The sequence below is a fragment of the Rousettus aegyptiacus genome, unplaced genomic scaffold (assembly GCF_014176215.1).
Source record: "Rousettus aegyptiacus isolate mRouAeg1 unplaced genomic scaffold, mRouAeg1.p scaffold_m13_p_12, whole genome shotgun sequence".
Lineage (NCBI taxonomy): Eukaryota > Metazoa > Chordata > Mammalia > Chiroptera > Pteropodidae > Rousettus > Rousettus aegyptiacus.
This window is the reverse complement of record NW_023416287.1, coordinates 16,107,285-16,126,124: the sequence shown is the minus strand read 5'-3', so window position 1 is coordinate 16,126,124 and position 18,840 is coordinate 16,107,285. Positions and strand designations below refer to the sequence as shown.

Genomic DNA, 18,840 nt, shown 5'->3' with positions numbered 1-18,840 from the left:
ACCTCAAGAACCTAGAAAAAGATAAGCAAGATAAAACCAAAGAAAGAAGGAAGGATATAATAAAGATCGGGGCAGAAATCAATGACATTGAAAACAAAAAGCAACAGAAAAAATCAATGAAACAAAGAACTGATTCTTTGAAAAGATCAATAAAATGGACAAACTTCTGGCAAGACTGATATGAGAGAAATTAGCAATATCAATAATGAAATGAGATAGCACTACAGACCCTGTGGATATCAAAGGATAATATAGGAATACCACAAACAACTTTACACACATAAATTTGACAACTTAGATGAAATAGTGAATTCCTCAAAAAATACAAACTACCTACTATAACTCATATAATAAGAAACAGGTAATTTGAATAGCTTTATAATTTTTAAGGAAAATGAATTTGTCATTTGAAAACAAAAGAAAAAGAAAAGAAAGGGAAGGAAGGAAGGAAGGAAGGAAGGAAGGAAGGAAGGAAGGAAGGAAGGAAGGAAGGAAGGAAGAAAGGAAGGAAAAAAGGAAAGAAATCTCTAGGCCCAGGTGGTTTTATTGGGAACTTCTACCAACCATTTAAAGAATTATCAACAATTCTACACAATTTCTAGAAAAAGAAGAGGAGGAAATATTTTTGAATCTATTTTATGAAGCTAGTATCACCTTGATACCACCAAAACCCAATAAAGACAATACAAAAAACAAAAACAAAAAACAAAAAACAGCAGACCAATTTCTCTCATGAAATAGATGCAAAAATCCTAAATAAAGAATTAGGAAATATAATTCAGCAGTATGTAAAAAGAATTATATACCATGACAAAGTCATGATGAAAAGATGGCTCGATATTTGAAAATGAATTAGTGTAATTAATATTAACAAGCTAAAGAGAAAAATAACATGATTATATCGTCATCTTTCAAACTGCTAGAAGTTTCAGTGTCCTAGGATTCAGACACTGGGCTTGTTCTTTTTACACCTATCCCCTTTTATGACTATCACATTTATACCTCTAGCCTTGTTCTCTTCCTTGAAGTCCATCCAGACCCATAAATCCAACTGCCTACGAGACATCTTCACATGCAAGCATTTCCAGCTGGACATGTACATATCTAAACTCCTGTTCTTATTCCTCAAACCAGCTCATTCCTCAGATCTGTAAATGGAAAATCCATTCTTACAGTTGCTTAAGCTAAAACCCTTAAGGCCATATAAATTCTTCCTTTTATATCTAATCTGTCAGCAAATCTTGCTACCTCTTCTTCTAAAATATCCCCAGTATCTGACCATTTCTTACCACCTCCACCCTGGTCCAAATTATCCTTTCACCTGGTTTATAACAACAGCTGCCAATATGGTCTTCCTTTTTCTACCCTTGTACTCTTACTATCTTCTACTTGACACAACGCTCCTTCTTTGCTCAAAACCATCCAGTAGGCTCTCACTTCACTCAGAGCAATATCCAAAATCCTTACTATTGCCTACAAGTCCTCCCATGATGTGGTCTCTGGCTACTTTTCAGAGCTCATTTCTAGCCTTTGGATTCCTATCACTCCAGCCTTACTGGTCTCCTTGCTGTTCCTCAAAAATGCTCCAAATAGTCTAACCTCAGGACTTTGTCCTTGTTTTCTCTTCTGCCTGGAACAACATTTCAACACATAGCACATGGCTTGTCCTCTCATTTCTTTCAAGGCTCTAATCAAATGCCACCGTATCGGCGAGGCCTTCTCTGCCCACACATGCACTCCTCATCTCCTTTACCTTCCTTTACTTTTATTTAAGGCACTTATCACTTTCTGACTCATTTTATAATTGCATGTTTAACTATCTTCACCCGAAAAAGGTAAGCTTCCAAAGACATGGATTCTGTTTGCCTAGAACAGTGCTTCAGACATAGACACTCAAAACCATTTGCTGAATGAATGAAAGAAACACTAGCTTAGGAGTGAAGAATTTGGGATCAGACATCAGATAACCTTGATTTGACTCCTGGTTCTGTCATTTCCTATGTCCAAGTAACTCATGTTTTTTGTTCTCTCATTTATCAAATAGTGATAATAACTCCCATCTCTTAGCACTGTTGTAATCATAAAAGAATGTATTCGATGTGCTTAATAAATAATAAAGTGACTTGGTATAAAAGTGTTCAGTACATGTCAATGTTACTTAGTACACAAACATGGTTTAGATTGGACTCAAAGACCCTAGGTTATAATTATAATTAGATACCAACTGTTTGTTTTTAGGCTATTCACCTCTTTTATATTAAATTCACCCAATCAGCTATGAATCAGGTGCTGGGGTAAAAAGGATAGATGAGATGCAGTCCCTTCCCTCTAACCTTAGTTATGTGATCTTGGATAGGTCACCAAACCTCTCTCAGCCCCAGTTTCTTTATTTGCCAAATGGGAATAATGTAACACCTATCTCATAGCTTTGTCTGAGGATTAAATGAGTTACTATGTGAAAACACAGTGTCCATCTCATAGCAACTGCTCAGTATGTTGGCTATGATTATTATTCTAGTCTGGAGGAGGCGTGGAAGCATCTAAGACAAGAACTATAATACAGTGCAGTAAGCAAAAACAGGCATTAACTAGCCTATCTCTTAACTGCAGTACGCCTACAACTGTTCCGCGATGATCGGGAAATTTTAAAATTCCATGTCTACAATAACCTAAATTCCTACCACCACACCCACAGCAGAAGCACAAATTTCTCTGTTGATTTGATAACTGGAATTTAAAACTTTTTAAAAATAGGAAAGGCGTTCCGAGTCTCAAATAGTGTTTCTTAAAGGTCAATGTTCCCATTGACTTCTCTACCTCCACCCCCCAAAAAGTTAACATTACTTAAATGAGACAGTCAAATGAACCCCCAGAGGGCAGCATGTACTTTTCTGAATAAAGCAATCGATTAAAAGCCAAGAGCAGAAAATTATTTTATGGCAGCACTGTCACAGACTAAACATCAGAACTGGACATTAAAGGGTAGTCCTGGACCTAATGAGTACCCGTCAGGTGAGAAGCGGGGCGTCACCTTTGGAGAAAGAACAACAAGAGCCAAGGCGTGGAGGCGTGAAAAGTGCACGTGGGAGGCTTGGCAGAACCAAAAAGAAGCTTTTGGGGGAGGGCAACCAAGGAGCAGGGCGTGTATAGAGGAAGAGTGCGGGTCGGGACCTGACAAGTGAGGGAGAAGGCCCCCTCCCATACCCAGGTCATGCGCTTTCTGCCTGTGTCTCAATATCCCCCTCTAAGGGATTCCAGTTGTTGGACTCCCTCCTGCTCCCGCCACTCTTCCCTTACCTCGTCTTCCAGCCTTTCCCTCTCTCTCCCGCCTCCTCCGCCCCGCCGGAAGTGACGCTCTAACTACCGCGCCGTACCGCGCCAAAAAGGTTCTGCGGGAGCCAGAGAAAGGGTTCCGGTGAGACTTACTGCGCAGGCGTGCGGGCGCGGGCGCGGGCGGTCTAAGCGCTTTCCGGAGGTCCCCGAACTGCGTTCCTTTCTCGGTCTGTTGCTTTCGACGTGCCTTGAGCGAGGTGTAGAGAGGCTGCCACTACTGCAGGGGCATTTTTCTGTACCTCTTACGGCTCCCGGTGTCCAGATAGTCCGGCCCTTGCCCTTTGACCCTGCTCTCGCAACGGGGTGAGAGGTTGGTGGCCATCTTGTAGCAGCGGCGCGGGCGGCTGTTACTGCGGAGACCCATCCCCTCCCCCTGTGTTGCCTGCCTGGCGGTCTGTCAGTCACTAAAGAGTCCCCCAGGCCGTCAGGTGAGGCCCCGGCCTCGTGCGGTCGCTCTTCCCGCCGCACTGGGCGGCCCAGGCCGCTCCCTGTCGGGCCTCGCCGCCACCATGTCCTCCTTTTCGGAGTCGGCACTAGAGAAGAAGCTCTCGGAGCTGAGCAACTCTCAGCAGAGCGTGCAGACCCTGTCCCTGTGGCTCATCCACCACCGCAAGCACGCGGGACCTATCGTCTCGGTGTGGCACCGCGAGCTCCGCAAAGGTAAACACCCTCTCCCCACCTTCTGAAGCCCTCCCCGGTTGTCCTCTCCCCCACCCACTGTTGAGGCCCCTCTAGCTTCTTCACTGGGCCGTGCTTTCCATGCCCGGACGTCTCATTGCGCTTCTGAGGTTGGAGACAGTGTTATCCCCATTTCTCGGAGAAGGAAACTGAGGCCCAACGGCCCAGTTAGGTTTAAGGTACTTGTCTGAGGTTCCACTGCCTAGGGCTCCAGTGCCCAGACTCCTAGTTCGTCCAGTCCGTTTTCCCCTGCGGCTCCTCTTGACACTTGTGACTATTATTATCTCGGCAGCGTTCAGCACCTTGTGGAGGGTACTGCCGTGCCAGGCGCCTTGCTGGGCTTTTGGAGTAAGAGCCAGCAGACTGTGGAGTAAGACTTTCCACATCGAGTCCTGACTCAATCACTTACTAGCTGAGCGGTGTTGGGCGAGTTTCTTCAGCTTTATACCTCTGTTTTCTCATCTGTAAAACGAGGACAAGGATAGCTGCCACCTACAGAGCCCTTATTCTTTGCCAGTCACTGTGCCAAGACCTTTAAGTATATCCTTGCATTCAGTTCTCAGAACAGCCCTGTGAAGTGGGTACAGTTGCTCCCAGTATGGAGAGGTTAAGGACCCACACCACCTAAGCTCCTCTTCTCATGCAACTGTCATTGATTCTAGATCCTTCTCAGGATGTGACATTCATTGAGCTCAACCTGTTATGTGCCAGGCACTGGGTTGGGTGCTTGAAAGCATGTTGCCTCTGGAAGTCAAGTATCTGCAATTTAAGCCTGACCGTGACATTTACCAACCCTAGCTGCTTAACCTTTTTGCCCCTCAGTTTCCTTAGCTATAAAATGGAGATGATGATAACTGATATTTACTGTGCCTTTATTATGTGCTAGGTGCAGTACTGATATTTTTACATACGTTGTCATTTTTTTAATTCTCAGAGTCTTGTAAAGGAGAAAATTTGCAGATGAGGAAAGTTTGAGGCTCAAACAACTTGTTAGGAGTAGACAGGGTAATCTAAGCGAACATCTAGCATGGTGTCTGGCACAGTGTAGGCTTTCGGTAAATAATGGTGAGATAGGGTTACTGATTACTCAGTGTGAGGTGTGATATTTGCTCTCAAGTCATTTATGGTCTATCAGATACCCCTATGAGTTCCATAGTAGAAAGCTGAGGGAATGAAGCTTAGGGCTGTTTTGGACAGCCTGTATATGTGGGTAGGCCCTTTATAGCATAAGGAACAACTTTACATGTGTTTCTTTACTGTACGAGGTAGGAATTCCACCCTGTTTTACAGATGAAGAAACTGAAATGGCTAAGTGGTATTTTTAAGGCCTGGTGAGACTCAGACTACATTATGCTGGCGGATACCAAAATACAGGATTCTTTCAGAAGACCCAGTTCTAGTCTTTTAGCAGAGACACTCCACCCCGGTACCCCGGATATGTGCTGTACTGAAATATGGGTCCCCTCAGCTCTCTGGGCATTTCAGATACAGAGCCTGGAGCTCCCAGAGCCTCCTTCATGTACCCCACTCTGCCATTCAGATATTTCCACCATCTGAGATGTGAAAAAAAGGTCAGTCATCTACAGTATCCTATCTGGTAGAATCTCAGAAACAGATCAGAATCTGTCTCAAATGACACTTCTTTTGTGAAGCCTTTTTGATTCCCCACCTCACCCTCTTTGAACTAGAAAAAAAAATTTAGAGAGTACATTCATTTATGCAGCTCCTTTAACCCTAATCTCAAATGATGAAATCTTAAGTAAGCCACCATTTTTTGGATTGGAAGGTAAAGATACAGACGGTATTCACCGTCATACAGCTGGGACATGAGCCCAGAGCTGACACCAAAATTTGTCCTTTCAAGTACCCAGTGCCTCAGTGCACTTAATAAATGAAGGTGATCATACCTTCCAACTGAACCTGTCGTGCTTTTATTAGAATTAAGTACTGCTTCCCATCCCCCATTCCACATCAACTTAGCATTTACATTTGGCCTACTATGTCTGTGGGTTTTGTATCCCTGGATTCAACTAACCATGGATCTAAAGTATTCCAGAGAAAAAGTTAGGCTGTTGCTGACATGTACTGTACAGTTAGGCCTAGGATGGTTGGTTTCATCTTTACTGAACAACACTTATAAACCTTTTTCTTCTCATTATTCCCTAAACAATGCAGTATAACAACTATTTGCATAGTATTTACATTGTATCAGGTATAAATCTAGAGATGATTTAAAGTATATGGGATGATATGCCTACATTATATACAAATACTAACCATCTTATATAAGGGACTTGAGCAACCATAGATTTTAGATTTTAGTATTCAAGCAGGGGTTGGATGGAGTTGGGTGGGGCATCCTGGAACCAATCTTCCATGGATACAGCGGGACTACTGTATTTCATTCTTACTAGTTAATGTCTTTTTCACTAGATTGTGTTTTGAGGGAGAAACTAGGCCTCTTGTTTCTATGTAACACCTACAGCATTTAACATGGTGCCTGTTACACTGTTAAAAAGTAGGTCAGGAGTTAAAATGTGGTCTCTGACATTTTCATGGTAGAGTAAAGGATCCAAATAGCACTAATACAACTTTCTATGATAGAAATGTTTTACATCTGCGCTGTCCGGCAAGGTAGACCCTTGCCTCAGGTGGCTGTTGAGCACTCAAAATGTGTGACTAGTGAACTAAAGTTTTAAATGAATGCAATAAAAAAAATTTAATTCCTGAGCTTTGCTAGCCACAATCCCAGTGTTTACTCATATGACTAGTGGTTACCACATTGGACAGTGCAGAGCTAGAGGATGCTCTTTCAAGCATCAAGACACAGTTCCTAATACCTAGGCTTTCTACATGAATCGAAAATACCCCCACACTAAAGTAGAAAAGATTTTGTACCATTGTTCACGTTCACCAGCCACTTAGGTTCTGGTCCTTCCTGAATCTTTGAAAGTAGACATTTCTGTCTGTGGTTAAGTCATTTTCCCTGAGATGTTCACAGACTGTCTCAGAGTTGCCTTCAGACGTTATTGAGACTTACAAAAATTACTTTTTCTTGGTTAAATACTACAACTATTCTTGATGTGTAATTTTCTTTCCATTTTCTAGTAATAATTCTTAATTTATTCCTCTGGGCTCTGTTCTAGGTAGAACTTCTCCCTTTATAGAGCTGTTTAGTGTAAAATGCTCTTCGATGAATATTTTTTAGTAATGTTTTTGTATCATGGCCTGAACGCAAATACATAGGCCTTTTTTCCGAAGTTACTTATCTAGATGTCAAAACCAGCCAAATAAGTGAAAATTTTTGGTCAGCTAGTTATTTAAATTTTGCTCAACAGCTATTTCAACCAGTTTGGAATGGGCATAGGTAGGGTGTGAAAAGATCTGTTTGGTAATATTGGAAAGACATCTAAATAAGTGAGCTGTCACCTGGGGCTGGAGTGGAGGGTGTGCATGTTGTATGCATTATGACCGTTCAAGTGCTCTCGGGCTTTGTCATATCACCTTTACACACATGGTGTTTATGTTGACTATTCAGGGTGCTGGATGTGGAGGGATAACGTTTTATCCTAGATAAATCCCCATTGCTAAATTTTGAGTATGATGAAAATTAATTAACGTTATAGATACTGGAAACTTTGGCTCTCTGGCTTCTTAGCTATCATATTTGTAATACTGAAAAATATATCATTCTTGAATGTCCACATCGACTTTTTATAATATGGATTCTGGGGTTTTTTAAACATAAAGTACATGGAACTTGTATAGCTTAGTCAGATTTGCTTTGTTGAAGTTCTGTTTTACTTTGAATCTGTTAATTTTCATGTCATAGACTTGATAGTTTTACTTGCTGCAAATTCCCAGAACAAGGCTTGCTTTAAAAAAAGAAGAGAAAAAAGAAAAAAAAAGCCTTTGCCATAACCATATCTTTTTAGCAACATAGCGCCAGGTTTTCAATATTCTCATCAGTTGGCCATCAAAATTAGGTTATTACGAGAAAGTTAATACAATTCAGGGTATCCATATTTAATTTTACGAACACTTTGTTATCAGTTTAAATTGTAATATACTTCAAAAATCTTGTTTTTAACTTTGGTTATTCTTCTGTAGCTACATTTAAAAATGTCAGAATCTTGTGCTTCAGAATTTATACATGCTGTGTACATTTCAAAAGAAACAAGTGGTTTCCTAGAGAAACAGTAAGGAATAATTATTCAAATATGTAAAGGGTGACATAGGGCTTGCTTGAGTTTTTCAGGTACTTTGGCATTGGAGAAACTTAGTGTTTTGAAGTATCTGATTGTGTTTTATTTATTTCTTTTGAAAGAAAACTGGGACCAAAAATTGTAGTGATGTAACTTTATGATTGAGAAGTTATGTGCGTAGAAGCCCGGAAATTCAGTAATGTTCCCCCAAGCAACTGTAACTCAGACATATTGCATGAGGTTTTTATGGTTTAATATATGATACCATATAGAGTAATAGGAAATACTACATTTAGTATGTACAAGAGAGAAGAATTATGTTTTTTGTGGGAGCCATAATTTTGCATATCCTGGTTTCAGACCTGTGTAAATTTTCCAATAATAATGTATCACTAATATATATTTGTGTTTGAGATAAATATCCATTGTTGCATCTAGAGATTCTTCTGGATTGTAGAGTTAATGTCATTGACTAATTATAGTTATTGGGGTTTTCAAAGAGAAATACTTAGTCTAGGAGCATAAATTACAGGATTCTGTTTTAAAATTGAAACGTAATTCAGTCTTTCATTCTGCAGTATTTGATAATTAACAGTGAGTTAGAAATGTTCATCTTTGCAATAGAATAAATGAAAACCTTGGTTTTCATATGTCTTTCAAAGAATATTGACTGCTTATCCTTTAGGAATTTTCTTTAGATTATCTTCATTTTTACTACTAATTAATTATTCCAGTTAAAATAACACAAAAATGAAGGTGGCTCATTCTTGTTTTGTTTTTTTACAAAAAAATTATATTCTCAAACCTCCTTTGTTACAGATATCAAGAGTTCTTTAAGTTGTTTTTCAAACATATCAGCCTTGACTTCAAGTAGATAATGTTTGTCTTAATGTTTTTTTTAGGAATAGCTTAGGGCAAAAGAATTGGGAATTGGGAATTTCTTTGGTGTAAGTTAAAGTTAAATTATCTTTTTTTTTTTTTTCCAGCCAAATCAAATAGAAAGCTTACTTTTCTGTACTTAGCAAATGATGTCATCCAAAACAGTAAAAGGAAAGGACCTGAATTCACTAGAGAATTTGAATCTGTCCTTGTGGATGCTTTTTCTCATGTTGCCAGGTATGTTGTCTCTTTTTATGTTCTATTTTGTTTTTAAATACATTATCTTTCCTCCTCTTTGTTCTTTTCCAAGATAACCTTTGTAAATTGACAACTTATACTTTACAGAGATGTGTTTTACAGAGTGGTGCAGAGGCCAAATTATGGTTTTGTTTTGCTAGGCCCTTAAAAACTCTCTCAGACATGTAAACATTCTGATGTATTGAGAGGATCTAGCACTTGAAGTACAGCTTTTTTTACTAGATATATTTCATTCATTGAATTCATTTCTTTAATATGGTATTTTTCTTATTTTGGCTGAATTGCCCCCTCATTAGCTTATGGTCAAAAACAAAGCCATGTAGCACAAGGAAACCTTCCAGTAACAAAACCTTATTAGCAAGAAATTTGTTGCTTATTTCTTCAATTTCACTTACTTCCATCTGGATGTCTAGATGTCTGGTTCACTAGAAATAGTAGTCATTACTGTAACTGCAAAGATAATTATTAGTGTGGAAAGTAGATATTTGCTCTGGCTATATCATGTGAAGTCTCTGCCACTGTCATGTTTTGTGACAGGACTGGAGTACAGAGCACACATATAGCTGATATCACAGAGAACTTATATTTGATTAAAAGTTTTATAAATCATTCTCATTCATTTAAAACCAAACTGCTTTTCTGCAGACACAAATTAGTTTGCCAGGAGGAGCAGAGAAAAACTAGAATATTACTAAGTAAACATATAAAGATAAACATCTTTGCAAGGGAAATTGAGAAAGGCACAAAGGAGACTATTGAGTTAAATAATAAAAATTGTTCTATGGTCTAAAGTGTGAGTAAACGGTCTTAAATGTGAAAATAAGTGTGGCATTCCATGAAAAACTTGAAATGTTTGAAGGAATAAAATGAAAAATTAAAAAGAAGGCAATGACATCTAGCTTTCTAAAGATGGGAAACGTTATTTTTTTGTTTGTCTTCTACATAGCTGGCTCTTTCTTTTGGTGAACACAGACACTGAAGAAGCAGAATTATCTTAAGAACTTGAGTAAATACTGACTCTTCATAACAGAGTAAGCTTAGAACAAACTACCAGAGTAGCTGTCTGAAATTGGAGATGGACATTTTCTTGTGTTGATGAGATTTGTTTAGTTTCTTAGATGTTGGCTGTAGCTCTGTCTCCCAACACCGAGTGACTTCAGATGTGTTACTTAGCTTTTTGAGCCCAGGTTTCCTAATGGGTTAAAAGGGAATGACACCACCTATCTCCTTAAGGTTGTGAGGCTGATGTGAGGCTAAAGTAGAACAGTATGTTTGAAAGTACATAGTACTGGGAACGATCCATGGTCTTTGCGCCTTCATGAGGATTTACTGAATTATAAACTCTGTGAAAAGAAGGACCACTTCTATTTTGTTCTTTGCAGTATCTCAAGCACCTAGCGAAATGTCTGGCACCAGCTCTGCTGTGTTACATAGCTTTAGAGAATACCATTTATGTAGCTTCAGTGTGAATGGTGGTGTCCAGGAGCTGAGCAGCATTGTGGTCTTCCCTGGCACAGAGCAATTCAGTAAATATTTGATGAATAAGTTAATTAATTTAGAATATAGGTAATTGACTAAAATAGTTCCCTGTAGAGTTAGTAAATATAACATTTTTATTTAAAAATTGAACAATAATCATTGGCTGCCCCCAAACCAGAACAGGGTAGGTAGAAAGGAGTGGGAGAAGATTCATGGGTAATGCCAGGATTAAAAATGTCCTACTTGGTAACATCTTAAAATCTATCTAGGAGGAAATGTAAAAAGGTCTCGGCAGATTCTATGGCAATGTGGGGAAAATAAACCTGATCCTTTCTATTGAAAAAAAAAAATAGCCCTAATTAATTAATCTCCCTTTCTCCCACTCCCTCCCTCCCTTCCAGTTCTTTTAACTCCCTTTTGGGTGTTAGATTTGGGACCTCCGTGTTTCCAAGCCCCTCCCACCACCTTTGTTAGAACAGAAAGGCCAGCCACTCCACTTCAGTCCTCATGCACTTCACCAACAGTAAGAAGTGCCCTTTGTATAGCTTTTCTGTGGCCAGTTGGTGAACAAAGATAATTTGCCTATTACTATTGACCAAAATTGATTAGGAATCTCATGATCATTTTCTACCCTCTCCCTCAGCCCCTCCACCCACCTACCCCCCAAATACCCAAAAACAAGACCTCTTAAGTCAGGAAGCTGCCAAGTTCATAGAATACATTAAATTTGAATAGCAGTTTAGTTAATCAGACTGAACTTTTTCCCCCCACACAAGTGCCTTCTTGTTTTCTCAGTTTGAAGATAGTCGTGCTCCTTACTTTTCATTCAACATGTATTTGAGTGTCTTCTATGTACCAAGAACTGATCCAGAAAATAAGGAACAGCAGTGAATAAGGCAGGCAAGTACAAATAAATGAATAAGATACTTTCAGAGAGTGATAATGTGGATATAAAATAGAATAGCATTCTGGAGTAGGATTTCTTCTAGCATGGCGAAAGAAGGCCTCTTTCAGGAAGTGACATTTGAGGTAATCATGTGAAGTAGGAACAGCTATTAAGAAGTAATCTTGGCATGTTAAGAGGATCAGAATGAATGCCAGTGTGATTAGAACACAGTGAGCAAAGGGAAAGGTAGCATCCAGATAAGATCAGAAAGGTAGGCAGATGCCAGTCATATTCCTTGTAAGCCTTAGAAGAGAGGATTTTGCTCTGATGAGATGTCATGAAGGGTTTTAAGCAGGACAATTATATATTCCATCACATTGTTAAAGCTCTCTCTTGCTTGGTTTGGGGAATGGATTATAAGGGCCAAGGGAGGGGCAGGGAGTTATTGCTCTAGCATAGGCTAGAGATGACATCAGCTAAGACGCAGAAGCAGTGAGAAGATAATAATAGCTTCTGTTTATTGAATTTACTTTGTGGTTAGATTCCACCCCTCACTCCCATGTAAAACTGATAGGATTTATGGGAGTTGAGTGGGAGCTAGTAATGAGGGAAAGAGAAAGGAAAGATTATTTCTTGGCTTTTAACATAAGTAGATGGCTAGTTGTGCCCTTTACTGAGATGAGGTTTGGGAGAAAATATGACAGAGGAAATCAAGGGTTTTATTTTGGCCATGTTAAGTTTGAGATGGCTAGTAGTCATTCCAAGGGGCGATGCCAGATAGATAAAATACAGGCATACCTTGTTTTATTGTGCTTCAAGTTACTGTGCTTCACAAATGTTGCTTTTTTACAAATGAAGGCAAGACCCTCCACTAGCAAAAAGATTACAGCTTGTTTTATTATGATGGTCTGGAACCAAACCTGCAATATTATTGAGGTATGCCTGTAGTCTGAAGCTCAGTAGGAAATTAGCTTCTGGTGACATAAATTTGGAGTTAGTGTTGTTTCATGGCTCCCCAAGACCATTTCCAGGTTTAGTGACTTGCTTCAGTATAGTTACACTCATGGCTATGAGTCATTACAGAGAAAGGATACAAAGCAAAATCAGCAAAGGGAGAAGGTGCGTGAGACAAAGTCCAGAGGAGACTAGGCATAAGCTTCTTCTAAGAGTCCTCTTGTGGTAGCATCACACAAGACATACTTAATGCCTCCAGCGTTAAATTATGGCAACAAGTATGTGTCTACCTGGGAAGCTCATTAGAGACTCCGTGCCCAGGGTTTCTAGTAGGATTGGTCACAGGCATCCTTTGCCAAAATTCCAGACTCCCAGAAACAAAGCATATGTTCAGTATAAACTTTATTGTTTGCACAGACAGTTTAGCCACAGTAAACCACCCTTATCAGGAAATGGCAGAAGCACTCCTGAAACCCAAGTTCCCAGATGCTCGCCAAGGGCCAACCTTGTGAGCAGGCCTTTTTCAGGGTAGGTGTCTCAGGCTTTCTATGTTAACTCATTTCTGCACAACTGCAAAGGGATGTTTCTGCTCCAGCTGTACATGAGGTACTATTAGAAATATTGGAAATACTTAGAGTTCCTCCTCTTAGGCTGCCGTAGACCTACTGTACAGCATATGGGATAAGACAAAAACACAGAAATTAGAGTGATTGTACCGAGAAAGTGCCATTAAAACTGCAAAGAAAAAAAACTGCAAAGAAAGAAGGGGTCCCTCAAGCTGGCTTGGCAAGGCATCAGGTATCTAGCTGACAGTAAGCATTAGTTCCATGTGTGTATAGTAGACACTTTTCTTTTTAGATCAGTTTTGCAGTGATTAAATTTACAGAGTTAAAATATTGTGTTCAGTATAATAAGTTACATATGTAATTATTATCTTCTAGTTTATTCATCAATGAGCGGAAAACAATCTTTTCGTGTTTTTTTCGCTTAAAAGATTTCTCAGTTTAGGAATGGAGTTAGTAGAACCTGAAAAGAGCCCCTTCTGTTACGAAACTACTTTATTGCTTTAGTTGTATCCAGTTCTAGATGCTAAAGTGACATCCTGTTTGCTGGAGCTACTTATGGCAAAACCTCACCAGTAAAAAGATTTCTTGACTGTTGTATCTGTAACTTTGAAACTTATCTGGCAAAACTTTGATTTACTATAGTGTTCAAAGAATTAGCCTATCCTGGTTAAGTACATTCACCAATTAAACTAGAGCCTCCTTTTGGTTTTAGTCTTTAGTGATGAAAGTCTTGAAAATGTCTAGGTTATAAAAGGTTCGAGCATCAGTTTCCGTTGTATAATAATATGGCTGAAGCTGTACTTAACTCAGTCTTAGTCTTGAATCCCAAATATCTCCAGGGGTGGTGGGTGGGTGGTGGGTGGATGGTGGGTGGGTGGGTATTGTGCCCCTCATGCCCTCACCTCCCTTTTAACTAAATCTTAGATAAGAATTGGTTGTCATGATTAGTTTACATGAAGGGAGAATTTGCAGAGAACAGATTTTATGTTAAAAGTATCAACCAATTAAGTTCTGACTAGTTATGATTTGGTTGTGTATTTTTTTCTTCCTAAACCGTACATTTGACTTTCCTTTGCCTTCAGGATAAAGGCCACATACTTAATAAGGCATTCAAGACCCTCTGTAGTCTAATTCAGTCTGTCCCACGAGATTCTTCTGCTATTTCTACACACTTCTCATATACCTAAACCACCTGAATCACTCATAACTTCTCCTTCTTCACCTTATTCTATTTTGGGGGTTCCATTCAAAGGAGAGGAGATAGCATGAACAAAGGCACATGCAGAGAGGGAGCAAGTTCTGGGTAGAAAATGCATACGGTCAAATGTTGGTAGAGTGTGAAGCCCCAGATAAGGTTTAGAAAGGTGAGGGGCTGCTGGGTCAGGCCCTAGAAGTCAAGACCTAGGCTTAAGTCTTTGTATTCCAAGCATAGTATTTCATAAATCCTCATCAAATGAGCAGGTGAGTGTTCAGTCGATGTCTAACAGGATTGAAGAGTAAGTAATATGATTACTGAAAGTTAAATAATTGTATGGCTTACTGAAACCTATCTGAAATTTTTTTTAAAAGGTTATGATTAGCCAAATACAGTGCTTCTAGAGTGGATAGCAGTGGGGGGAAAGATCGCTGCCCTTGTGGAAATACGTCAAATGGGAAGTGTGTAAACAGCATGCAAACTACGTAGTGTATCAGAAGATAAATTGTGTGGAGAAACGTTGAGTAAGAGTAAGGAGTGTAAATAGGAACATTAGGGAAGGACTCACTGAAAAGGTGCTGTTTGAGTAAATATGGACCTGGAAGATGAAAGCAAATGAGCCTGGCCATCCCTGGGGAAATGTGGTTCCAGGCAAAGTGAACCTCAAGTGGAAAGGCCCTGAGGCAGGAGTGCCATAGTAGCTGTTTGCGGGGTGGGGAGAAGCTGAGGCCAGAGAAATAATGGACTGGGTAGAGAATGGCTCTATAAACACCTTAAAAAGACTTTTACTTTCATTCGGAAGGAGAATGGGAGGAACTGGAAGTTTTGAGCAAAAAAGTGCCATGATCTGCCTTAACACGAGGTAGAATTATATTTTTTAAGCATTAGGATAGATTATGGGAGAACAGGGGTGGAAGCAAAGAGACCAGCAATGAGGTTATTGTTGATGATAGTTGTCTGGACCAGGCTGATAGCAGAGGAAGAAGTAAGAAGTAATTTGTTTCTAGGTATATTTTGAACATAGACTAAAAGTGTTTTATCACAAATACTATCATATCATATCTTTGTGTTTTATAAACTATCAGAATTTTTTTTCCCCTCACCCTAACCTCTCAGCAAAGAAAAAGGTTTAATAACAACAAAAAATTAATTTGTATGTACCGTGATTTAGTACTTAAACCCCAGTGTGGTGAAATTTGCCACTAATAACTTATAAGTAACACAGTCTGACCAGATTAGGCCAAAACCTCATCTCACCTTGAATGTTAACATAAGTTTTAGAAAAGTGCTGTCAGGACTAAGGGTAGATGAAATTCCCATCTAAGTTGATTTAAGATGGTTTCCTCTTAAAGTTCCAATTAAAAGTATTCACTTAGATACTAAGATGTCGAGGTACCCCTTGTTGTTTGAAGTCACTCTATAAGATCAGTGACATCCAGCTTTACAAATCAGAAAAATTCACAGTAACAGGTGAGGGAACTTGGTTTCCTCGGGAAGTCTCTCCCCACTCTTCCACTTGCTGTCTGACACTTTAGGGGAGCCATGCTGAGTTGTAGTTATAGTCACCTCATTGAAAAATATTCTGTTTCAAGAGTGTAATATGTCAGGAAAAAACCGTCTAAATTAGTAAGGACTGTATTATGCTCAGTGTGTTCTAAGATTGTCTATTAGACATCTTTGTGTGAATGTGGAAGACAGACCCAACTCAGAATTAAAATAATTACAAAGTAGTTAATTTAAAGTTGAGATCAATCTTGGCATATATGTGTATACAGTTGTATTTATACATGTAGAGGTGTTAGTGTGTTAGCATTGATGAGTTGTAGTGAATTTATTCCCTGTTAAAATTTTTTTTTCTGCCCATAAAAGTTTTGGCCCATTTTAATTTCCAGCAGAATGTCTGGCACTAGATTTTCATTAATGTCTTCTTAAAAAGCAAACTTTTGATGATTGTCACAATTGATAGGGTCGGTTTTCGATAATTCTGTAAAAATCAGCCATTGGCTTTTTGCCCTATTTGCCCCATTTTTCAAAGGGAATAAAAGACACAGATTACTTCTAGAATATGTCTCTTCCCTATGCACCACAGGAAGAATGTAGTTTTTGGTCAAGTTTTTGGAATCCATTTCTCACAATATGTACCTTACTCTTCCTTCTGTTTTTAAATGTGTAAATCATTTAGTCAGTTGTTGACTTTTTTTTTTTTTTTTTTAAGTAGATCTGTCCTAATTCAAAACAAAAAATCTTAAGCTTATATATATCTTTTCGTCTTTTCTGGGCAGAGAGGCAGATGAAGGCTGTAAAAAACCTTTAGAAAGATTGCTGAACATCTGGCAAGAAAGAAGTGTGTATGGCGGCGAGTTCATACAGCAACTGAAGCTGTCTATGGAGGACTCCAAGAGCCCTCCCCCCAAAGGTAGAAACATCACCACATGTTTACAGCTCTTGGTCTTTGCCTACTTTCGAATCAAATATGAAAAGCTGCAGTGGGGGTTGCTGTGAACCACCAGCGATTATATGATTCTTCAGAGAGAGATGATCATAAATGATGGTGAGAATTTATGTAGTGCTCGCAGCGTGTAAGCCTGGTTCTAGTGTTCATGCTATTCATCATCTCACACCCTAACTTCTGCTCTGTATTCTCCTTGGCTCTCTTCTGCCTTTCAGAGACTTTCCTTGCACAGGGGAAATGAACAACAAAGTTGTTTAGAGTTGTGGGGAACTAGGAAGTACCCTGGATTAAGAGTTTGTCCTAGCCCTGCCACTAATTACTTAGGATCATGGATGAGTCCTTCAGCCCTTTCAGATCTTGGTTTCATTAAAAATTGATGTGGTTTTGTACCATGTTTTTGATGATTGCCAGCTTGTTGTCTAAAATTGATTTGGGGCTGAACTCAGAATATCTTTGGGAAGTGTGTACATATATGTTTGTGAATTTCACCAAGTCTTTAAGAGCTTATATATATTTTTTTCTTTAAAGAGAAGTAAGACCAAACATTATTTGGTTCTTTGTCGTCTAGTTAGTTGTGTTTTTGGTGGGGAGAGGGCATTTTATTTATTCATTTATTTTATTTTTCATTAAATGTATTGGGGTGACATTGATTAATAAAGTTATGTAGGTTTCAGGTAGTTGTGATATGTTTCTGAGCTACAGATGTGATCTGACTGCACACATACTCATTGTCCAAGTACTAACATAGTATTTAAGACCCTTTGTGATATGAACTAGTTTACATTTTCAGATCTTCTGCCATTCCCTCGCATATACCACATACTTTGGCCATACTCAACAATTTCCCCCCTGGATGCTCTGTGGGTACCTCTGTCTTTTCATCTGATATTACCTCTGCCTGAAATATCCTTTCATTCCTTTCACTGTGTGGTGAAGTTAGTCCTCAAGAATGCTACGTCCTGACATCTTCTCTAGCTCGTCTGGGCACATGTAGCCATTCTCTCCATGCTCCTTTGGTACTCGTTTATGTCTTCACAGTAGAACACAACCATGATGAGTATGCATGATAATAGCATTCAGTCGGCAATCTTTTATTGTGTACATTCCGTGGTCTCGTTCAGGTCTGAGTTTATATGCATTTTACAGTGGGGTAACTTTCCTATGAAACTAGAGGTTAGAGGCTCTCTAAGAATGACATAAGTGCTTTGAGACTGCAGGTCATTGTTGTTTTACTTGGTGTTGATAAAAAAAACAATTTTAGGGTCACTCTGGATGGTAGCTTCTGAAAAGATGTTTCCTACTCTGATAGTGTTTGTATTGTGTCCTTTGGAGGTATCTGCACAGTTTTGGAGAGTCATCTGGCATTCTTTACTCTGCCTTAGCATTCATTGGTAAACAGTGCTGATTTTTTAAAACAACCTTTGGGTAGGTATGAGTGCTCTGAAAGACGATATTTAAAGCTAAGCGTTGAATTTCAATTTGACAGGTATTTGCCATACATGTGCTTTGAGTAAACAGCTCTGCTAGGTGCTATAGGAAAGAGCAAGAGAGGAATAAGAAATAGTTCTACACACAGGGAGCAGTCAGACAAATTTGGGAATTTTTGGCCCTGATAGATTTGAAAATAGCTCCATTGGGTTTTTGAGTTTTTTGAGTGTCTAGACATTAACAGCAATAGAGGCAGTATTCTTCTGTGTGGAGGATAATGCTTTTCTAAGATAATTTCTCCTTCTCTATTCTGTAAAGACAAAAACATCTAATCAGAAGGTTCCACCATGTATATTAGTCCCAGTTAACCCATTCTGTCTTCTCACTGTCTTCTTTGGACCTGAGTTATCAGAATATTTTACCACAGTACTTTCAAAATATTGATGATTCCTCCAGAAGTTTATTTCTAAGTTCGAATAGTCCTTTTATATTTCAGCTTTGATTCATGGGTAATTCTTTGTTTTCAG

The 18,840-nt window shown here is 39.1% G+C and overlaps 2 protein-coding genes across 6 annotated transcripts in view; one reads left to right on the top strand and one right to left on the bottom strand.

Annotated features, from left to right (window-relative positions):
* The window catches only part of TTI1 (TELO2 interacting protein 1), a 72,790-nt gene extending 69,404 nt beyond the window's left edge, over positions 1-3,386 (bottom strand). For all 4 annotated transcript variants that reach the window (XM_036229425.1, XM_036229422.1, XM_036229424.1 and 1 more), the window contains exon 1: positions 3,298-3,386. The gene's annotated coding sequence lies outside the window, so the exon portion shown is untranslated. The remainder of the gene's footprint in view (positions 1-3,297) is intronic.
* Positions 3,387-3,430: 44 nt separating this feature from the next.
* Positions 3,431-18,840, top strand: part of RPRD1B (regulation of nuclear pre-mRNA domain containing 1B) — a 48,726-nt gene continuing 33,316 nt past the window's right edge. Inside the window, exons 1-3 of one of the 2 annotated variants that reach the window (XM_036229421.1) lie at positions 3,431-3,993; positions 9,203-9,332; positions 16,716-16,849. In XM_036229421.1, the coding sequence (XP_036085314.1) occupies positions 3,843-3,993; positions 9,203-9,332; positions 16,716-16,849 (415 nt within the window). In that variant the 5' untranslated portion in view covers positions 3,431-3,842. The remainder of the gene's footprint in view (positions 3,994-9,202; positions 9,333-16,715; positions 16,850-18,840) is intronic. The other variant, XM_036229420.1, reaches the window with a different exon arrangement.